At 33.7% G+C, this 8,692-nt stretch overlaps 2 protein-coding genes across 3 annotated transcripts in view; one reads left to right on the forward strand and one right to left on the reverse strand.

The window, feature by feature from the left end:
- LOC108750132 (transmembrane 9 superfamily member 4) overlaps window positions 1-4,500 on the forward strand; it is a 7,437-nt gene extending 2,937 nt beyond the window's left edge. The window contains exons 3-10 of the mRNA XM_018489390.1: window positions 331-477; window positions 889-1,044; window positions 1,130-1,404; window positions 2,124-2,342; window positions 2,424-2,581; window positions 2,825-3,084; window positions 3,370-3,553; window positions 3,796-4,500. Of these exons, the coding sequence (XP_018344892.1) occupies window positions 331-477; window positions 889-1,044; window positions 1,130-1,404; window positions 2,124-2,342; window positions 2,424-2,581; window positions 2,825-3,084; window positions 3,370-3,553; window positions 3,796-4,035 (1,639 nt within the window). The 3' untranslated portion in view covers window positions 4,036-4,500. The remainder of the gene's footprint in view (window positions 1-330; window positions 478-888; window positions 1,045-1,129; window positions 1,405-2,123; window positions 2,343-2,423; window positions 2,582-2,824; window positions 3,085-3,369; window positions 3,554-3,795) is intronic.
- A 671-nt stretch (window positions 4,501-5,171) lies between these two features.
- Window positions 5,172-8,407, reverse strand: LOC108750134 (metallophosphoesterase 1). 2 transcript variants are annotated; one of them, XM_018489391.1, is made up of 9 exons: window positions 8,312-8,407; window positions 8,067-8,209; window positions 7,767-7,837; window positions 7,210-7,350; window positions 6,839-7,069; window positions 6,451-6,536; window positions 6,184-6,306; window positions 5,973-6,113; window positions 5,172-5,612 (listed from the first exon to the last, which is right to left on the reverse strand). In XM_018489391.1, exons 1-9 carry the CDS (start codon window positions 8,405-8,407, stop codon window positions 5,445-5,447), a joined length of 1,200 nt encoding a protein of 399 aa, XP_018344893.1. In that variant the 3' UTR covers window positions 5,172-5,444. The 2 variants fall into 2 exon arrangements, with proteins under 2 accessions (XP_018344893.1, XP_018344894.1); XM_018489392.1 differs by having other exon boundaries at window positions 5,445-5,612; window positions 6,902-7,069.
- Window positions 8,408-8,692: the final 285 nt, after the last annotated feature.

Raw genomic sequence — 8,692 nt, forward strand, 5'->3', positions numbered from 1 at the left:
TATATATATATATGTAACATTTCTGATATCTTTGAAATATTTGTTGATATAGACTTTTCCATCTAAAGTTACTATTGTTCAATCAAATTTATAAAAATTTTACGAGATGTTTAATTATAACAGATGATTGCATCGTAATTTGATATGTTATATTTTTGAAAATATCGCATACGAAAATGTACGAAAATAGTATGCGTTATGTACATTATAGATTTCTTTAGTACTTTCATATGCAATATTTTTCAATAATACGAGCCCTTGTGTTCTGAAATCCTGTTTTCATTTCCCGACTGATTATCACAAATTTTAATAATTATCTTTGTTTTTCAGGATAGTGAATACTCCATACGAAGTTGTAATGGCAGAAGATATCACTTGTAGACTGCTGTGCCACAATCCAACCAAGTTGATGACTTGGGACGAAGCCAATTCCCAGCACGTTATCCAGATGGTTCAGCATGAATATTTTGTGCACTTGTTAGAATCTTATTATACAGCTGGGATCACACGATGCTTGATTTCTTGAATGCTAAACATGCATACATGCTTATAGCTATATACTTTGAGTGCGTTTGGGAAGACGCTATTTTACGCCCGTTTTACGTATAATAAACGATAAAGACAAGATGACAAAAGTGGCGCTAATAGCGTTTCTCCAAATAAACCTGAATAATAAACATGGAAATAAACATAAATAATATAAATAACATTAATATAATAATAAACACAAATCATATATACCAGCATATCATGTTTAATTCTTAAACATATTCCAGCATACATAAGAGTAGCAGCCTGCATGCTCATTATTTAAGAAATCGAGTATCGGTGTGATCCCAGGTTAACAAGAAAATGTGTTTGCGTCGTCTACATTTTGCATTTTTCCAGGTTGATAGATAATTTACCAGCGGCTACTAGAAAGAAGCACAAAGAAACGAATAACGTGGTCGTTTATCAAGGATATCGCCTAGGCGGAATTATGAACGATCAAGTATATATCAACAACTATCTTAAGCTAAAATTAAGCTATCACAAACACGGCGAGTTAGTATCTATTCCATACATTTGCAAGAGTTCACAGAACTGAGGAAACCCCACAGAAATGATGAAATGATCATTTTATTTACAGAAACGAATTTAGAGTAGTCGGATTCGAGGTGGAAGCTCGATCTATCGATATATCTCAATTGACATTTGACGGGAATACTTGTATTTTACCAAACGAGGCGAGTCCGCAGTTTGTTAATCCAAAGGGCACGAGTCTCCTTTTCCTATACTCGGTGGAGTGGAAACAGTCAGACGTCAGCTGGGCGAGTAGATGGGACGTGTATCTCGGCATGAGCGACGTAGAAATCCACTGGTTCTCGATTATCAATTCTCTTATTGTCGTCTTCTTTTTATCTGGTGAGAATGCAATAATTATGATTGTGAGCTTTTGGAAAAAAGGCAAAAAAAAATTTCTTGGGATGTTTCACTTGATCCATATAAAAATGCATTGTTATTCGTCAGATGCTTAAGGTCGTCAAATATATAAATAATAAAATAAAATATACAAGGTAGTCCCAAAATAATCGCCAAATATTTCATGGGCAGGTAAACCGGACTAAACTGAATCAGAAAAATTGCAAGAGACAAAAATTGTTTATTTTTTTCTCATAGAACTCTAAGAATTTTTTAATACCGTATTTTCTCATGTTCGTAAAAATAAGAAAATGCACTAAGAAATTGATAAAAAATTCTGAAAAAATTTGTAGAGTTCTATGAGAAGAAATTAAACAATTTTTGTCTTGCAATTTTTCTGTAAAGTTAGTATTTGAATAAAAAATTATTGAAGATCAATTTTCGACAATTTTTAGTAATTAATATCTTGTTAACTATTGCAAAAATTTCAAAATGGTAGAGAACTTTTCGATTCAGTTTAATCCGCTCTACTTGCTCATGAAATATTTGGCGATTATTTTGAGACATCCTATATAAGTATATAATTATTTAAAAATATAATGTAAAAAATATAGTGTAAAAAATATAAATATATAAGTATATAATAATTTAAAAAACATCAATAATTTTGTTGTACTTTACAGAATTTAAGATGTTAATTTCTGGATACGTATTCATTGCAGGAATTCTTACGATGATCATGGTAAGGACGCTCAGAAGGGATATAGCCCGTTACAACGCAGGCGAGAGTGACAGTCTGGCAGGTTTGGACGAAACCATCGAGGAGACAGGCTGGAAACTGGTTCACGGAGATGTATTTCGACCACCAAACAACTCGCGCTTATTCGCCGCCGTAATCGGCAGTGGCATCCAGATATTTTTCATGGCTCTGATTACGATATGTAGGAATACATTGAATCCTATCAATGCAATGTAGAGTATAGCGAGTGTATGTTTGTTTACACCCGTCTGTATTTCTGCAGTCTTTGCGATGCTGGGAATGTTGTCGCCGGCGAGTCGAGGAGCCTTGGGCACCTGCGCGATATTTTTGTACGTGTTCTCTGGTTTAATCGCCGGCTACTTCTCGGCCCGATTGTACAAAACTATGCGGGGTCGAGAGTGGAGAAAAGCCGCTTTACTGGTAAAAATAGACTGTATCTATCTAATAAAATTGACTTATACGCATTTCTATTAATGTAGATTAATTCTAATCTCTCTTTAGTTCTAGAGATTAAAATGGAATCTTAACATTGGTAGAAATTAGTCATATAACACGAATATATTTTTCTACGCAATTATACTTCTATATTTTTTCCCAATTTATTAAACGAAACTTATTAATGAAAGTATATCCTAGTTTCTAACGTACAAATATTGATTGCAGACAGCGACGTTCTATCCAGGTATAGTCTTCACAACATGTTTCTTCCTAAATTTCTTCATATGGGGAAAGCATAGCTCCGGTGCGGTCCCCTTCACCACGATGGTAGCCTTGCTATGCCTCTGGTTCGGCATTTCGCTACCTCTCGTCTATCTTGGTTACTTCTTTGGCTATCGCAAGCAGCCCTTTACACATCCAGTTAGAACGAATCAAATTCCTAGACAAGTTCCTGACCAACTATGGTATATGAATCCAATATTGTGGTAAGTTTGGGAAGATAATTTAATCGATTTTTTTATTTCTTCTACTTTATTTATTAATATGGAAATAGTCACTGGGATGTTTTTATATTTATGCACTCCACTATTCGCGATTTTAACGTAGATTGTAAGTTCATCTCGTTCTTTGATTAATCACGAAAACTCTGGTCGCTCTTGCCGTTTAGACTTATACATGTATATATTAGCATTTTTTAAATTTAATATAATATATAATTAATAGAGTAGTTTTCTATTATTAAATATTAATAAAGGAAATATTGCTTGTAGCACTCTAATGGCTGGAATCTTACCATTCGGCGCGGTATTCATAGAACTCTTCTTCATCCTAACTGCGCTCTGGGAAAATCAGTTTTACTATCTTTTCGGATTTTTATTCCTCGTTTTTTGTATCCTTGTAATTTCATGCTCCCAGATATCAATAGTCATGGTCTACTTCCAGTTATGTGGCGAAGTAAGTATAACGAAAAAATTAATTACAAAAAAATCTTATTGATTTAATATTCAATGCGATATTTGATCTTTTTTCTTAAGAATTATTTTTCATTTAAACTTTGAACTTAATTTTTCTATGTTCTATCCTCTACACTTTAGACTTAAATATATTTTTCTCATTTTCTTGATTCATAAAATTTCTGTTCCTTTATATGTGATATATATATTTTTATTTTTCATGCTTTGACATTTTAATTCCAGGATTACAGGTGGTGGTGGCGCAGCTTTATCGTGAGCGGTGGATCCGCAGTCTACGTGCTGGCGTATTCCGTTTTTTATTTCGTCACCAAACTGAAGATCACCGAGTTAGTGCCGACCCTCATGTATTTCGGCTACACCGCGCTGATGGTCCTCACATTCTGGCTACTGACCGGCACGATCGGTTTCTTCGCCGCGTATGCCTTCATCAGGAAGATATACGCGGCCGTCAAGATAGACTAGTCAAAATTATCATTAGTAGAGTAATGCGAGTGAATAAATTTAGACTTTTAATTTAACCGAGCGAGAAAGAGGGGGAGAGATAGGGAGCGAGCGAGAGAAAGAGTGAGAGAGAGCTGATATTTCATATTGTGTAGAAACGATAAGTGAAATGAACATCTCAATGGATGCATCTCATCTTCCACGAAATTTCGAAACTGCGAACATTGCACAGAATTTTGTGATTAACGTGTACGAATATTTAATGTATTGACATTAAGATTTTTATTTGTCCATTCTTTTGTACTCGTTATAATAAGTGTAAGTTCCATATTCGTCGCCCAGGATTTGAAAAACCATCGCGAATATAAAAATTAAAAGTAACAGGAACAAAAAATGAATATTGAAAACATCTTCAAGACAGCATATTTTGTTTTCCTCTTATTTATTTTCATTCATTTTCCTTTAAACTAAATATTGTAGCAAAAAGAGAACTAAATATTTTTATTTTAAGAGAAAACGTATTATTTTTGTTATTTTGTTTTAATGGGAAGAAATAAGCTTCATGTATTTGTAAATGTATACAAAATACGCGCATGAGAAAGGCACGAATATGGAGTATCAGTGTATAATAAATCTATTTTATTTATATGATTTTTAGATTTCTTCCGTAAAAGTACTTATAATTCGATATACGCGCGCGCGCGCGCGCGCGCGCGCGCACACACACACACACACACACACACACACGCACACGCACACGCACGCGCACACACACATGAGAAAATAATTGATCTGTTCCACGAATGTTGGCTATATCAATAATGATCCTTGTTAAAGGACAAGGAACTCTGTAAAAATATTCAAGTAATGTGATATTAGTAACAGTCAATGTGCGAAAGTATTATATAGCCGATAAAATGAGCCAGTCTAAAGTGTTATCGTTTTCTTTAATGTAAGAACACAACATACAATATCGCAACTGTCTCAATCGATCATTATTATAATAACAAGCACAGTAAATGAATAATAATATAGTTTGTAATATTTACATTCAGTACAAGTACATATTTTCATTCTTCAATTTTTGGATGTCGTTATCGCAAACTTCCGCGCGCCCAGTTCCGCTGAGACTCGACTTGTCATTTCTTTTATAATAGTATCACTTACGTTGATGCTTATATATAAAGTCCTTTAGTAAATGTGTCTCGAGTTCTCCGTAATAGAATTCTATGTACATCGAGATATTGACATTGTTACAATTTACAATATATCACAAAGTGTTTTATACTATTACTGTTGTAAATAATACGTGATGGCTAACGTGTACGAAAGATGTATACAGTTCTAAATTCGACAATTACACCCTCTATGGATCTGCATTGTATATAGAATTATTATACGTTCGTTTACGTACGAACGTGTTGTAATAGTTAGTCAAGGCATCTTCTCAAGCGCGAGTATGCGTGCCGCCTCGGCCTGAGTTTTATAATCAAATATATCAGTATGCATAAGAGACTACATGTATAAATAACGATCACAGTAGATTCCACGGGCATGTAACACTTGGAGACGGAATAATTGCTGGGAGTGAAAGTACCCTGAAATAAAAATAATTCATAGATATATTATGTCCCAACACACAGGGATAATTAACTCATTGAGAGAAAGCCATAATATAAAGAATTCCAATTAAGCATATTATGCCCTTATCTGCTGAAGATCTCAGTCTAATATCGGAATCACTAAATAGTTATTTAAAAAATTCCATGCCCGGAAGTCAGATAATAAAAAGTTTGAGGAATCATTATTATTTTTGGCAAATAATAAATAATACTCCTTAAATTAGCGATATTTTTATATCATATCATTTTTCTTCACTTTATAGCTGAACTTATAATGTTCCCAAAAGTGAAGAATTGTTAATGAGTTAACATGAAAATCTAAAAATTAAGATTTACCATCAGAAGAGATGGGTTGACTTTATTGCGCCAGCTGAAAGACGACATCGTGAATTCCAGAATGTCATCCCGATGTATCCTCCTGCAGCCGTGATGTGTGTGACCGGCGACGATCAGTCGCGGATTCAATATATCTAGAAGCTACAAAAATCGAATTTCATCTTAATGTCGAACACGTGGCTGTGCCATTCAATGAAGTTACCAAATGTACCTGCTCCGACGCTTCTTTCGACAAGCATTCCCAACGTTCCCGAAACTTGATGGCCTTTAACTCATCGGGAGCCTGATCCAATTCGTTGCAGATCTCATCTGATTCTCGATACATCGGATAATGCTGGAGAAGAGACGATACTTCTGTTAATCTTTCACTCGCAATTTTTTCTTCAATAACTTTAAAAATTAATCTTGCGATTCTTCAAAATTTCTAATTCTTATGCTATTTGTGAAAATATTTTATTTACGAATTAGGAAGACTGACTTGCAGTAATATGGGCCTACTGTATCTGGAAATCGCGCTGGCATTATAACAATCGTTGCCGATTCTTCTCGCACATTTCAGATCCTCTGCAAAATAATACACATGTAAACTTGATAATTAATCAATTACAAAATGATATGCTACACTCAGAGAAACAGACATTAGTCCATATTAATTCAGATCTCGCTTTTATCGATAAACTTGCGTGTTTATTTCTGAGATTCTATAATATATATATAATGTAGAGTATATACTAAATTTATCGATAAAAAAGTGAGTGATGAATATGGACCATAGTGGTAACAACTTACAAGTTTTTTATGTTATTGCAATTATATATAAAATATATTAATTCTACATAAAAAAAAACTTATTGTATTATTGTCACCTTTGTTACTATCATTATGCTTTTCTCTGAATGCAGTATAAGAACGAACACGTGATAGCTCACTAGCTATTTTATTCACTGCGACCTCAGTTGGTCGACATAAGAAACAGCCGTCCCCTTCTAATGCCATACTGTTGATCAGCACGAAGTGATTATCTCTTAGACTCAGCCGTCGCACGTTCGGGCTTTTCATGCCATTAATGAAACGCTGATTGCGATATGGCGTAATTGCTGAAAGCGTATTCCAGGAGTTCAGCCATAAATATGTTATCAAAATATATGTTTACATTTGATTTAAATACGAAGGAGGAATTATACTGGATTTGTTGTTGTCCGAGACTGATCCTTTGAAGATATATTCTTTGCCGTACCATAATGAAATCCCATATCATGATTTCCAGCGACGACATAGATACGCGTGTCTTTAGGCACGTAGAATAGGGAATGGAATCTCTTTATGTAGTACTCGAATTCTGCGGAGCCGCACCATTTGCCTTCGTCGAAAACATCTCCTGAATATTATGAGATAATGAAACAGCAAGTCTTTAAGCTGTATCAGATTAGATATTGAGATTAGATTCGAATTTAATCAATCAGAAGAAAGAAAATCAACATCTAATTTAGTGAACTTTGCTTTAATTAATAAAATTCCAATCCAATTTCAATCTCTAGTTTGATATGGGTTTTAGAAAACTGTGAAGACACAGAAAAAGTCATAAACAATAGCTACTTTCAGTAATTGTTATAAAATTCAAAATTCAATTGTAAATTTATATTATTATGCAATTCTTTAATATAATTGGTCTGTCCTCAGTTCCTCAATGGATCTAAATATATAAATTAATCATATTAAAGAATTTTACAATTACAAAGCTACTTTCTCTTAATCACAACCAATAATATATTAAAATATTATATTAATACTCACCTAATATGAAAACTACGTCCATTCGGTGTAATGTCATCATTGTTTGAAATGCTCTGTACATTTGCCATTCTCTGGAGCAACATATATCAGTTTTTTTCAGTAGACATCCAAATACATTTATATAACAAAATCTTCAATATGCAATATGTAAGGCCTATTCTCTTTACCTGAACTTTTTACACAACTTAACTTTTCTCTTTTCTCCAATGTGAAGAGAAAAGAAGGAAAGATGAATCATGCAAGAAATTCAGCTAAAAAGAATAGACCTATGGTTGAAATTACAGGTTTGGAGGCACAAACCTTCGAAGTTTATCAAACCAGTGGCCTTCTTTGGAACCTAGTAAATGGGTATCTGCTATAAACATAGCTTTGATAGGTTTGTCTGCTGCATCTCCATGTAAAGTGGAGTCGTCCTTTTGAGGGTCCAGAGTGGGCCATTCGCACTAAAAATCAAAGCGACTTTCAGAGTTTGCATTAAGGACAGAGACTGTGTTCCTAAGCAAGATATTTTTGCATGACATATTAGAAGTATCATAAAAACTCACCTGTATAAGCACCACATAATATATGAGATATTCGCAGAAAAATAATATAAATACTAAAGTTAAACCCACATTGAGAAGGGCTTTGAGATGTAACATCCTTGAAACTATTCAAAATTCATACAAAATTAAAATTAAAATTTAAAATATGAATCTTTATTTTATATTTATAGTTCCGATAACGTCATTTTTTGACTGCCTGTGCACTGTGTAAACCATGTATGTAATTGACATAAAATTAATATATGGCTAATCATTACTGACGGAGCTTGCCAAAACACATTAAGTACAGTGGAGATACTGCAGGTGCAGACAAGTGCATATATCAATCTCTCACTTTCAGCACATGCGTATAACATTTATCTTATATATATATATATATAT

This window comes from Trachymyrmex septentrionalis, unplaced genomic scaffold, assembly GCF_001594115.1.
Source record: "Trachymyrmex septentrionalis isolate Tsep2-gDNA-1 unplaced genomic scaffold, Tsep1.0 scaffold326, whole genome shotgun sequence".
In the NCBI taxonomy this organism is placed as follows: Eukaryota; Metazoa; Arthropoda; class Insecta; order Hymenoptera; family Formicidae; genus Trachymyrmex; species Trachymyrmex septentrionalis.

Excerpts from the sequence above, each read along its gene's own strand:
- LOC108750134 (XM_018489391.1), bottom strand. The coding sequence starts at position 8,407 with ATGTTACATCTCAAAGCCCTTCTCAATGTGGGTTTAACTTTAGTATTT. Across the intron at positions 8,210-8,311 it reads ATTATGTGGTGCTTATACAG|TGCGAATGGCCCACTCTGGA; the intron begins GTGAGTTTTTAT and ends TTTGATTTTTAG. Across the intron at positions 7,070-7,209 it reads TGATATGGGATTTCATTATG|CAATTACGCCATATCGCAAT; the intron begins GTACGGCAAAGA and ends ATACGCTTTCAG.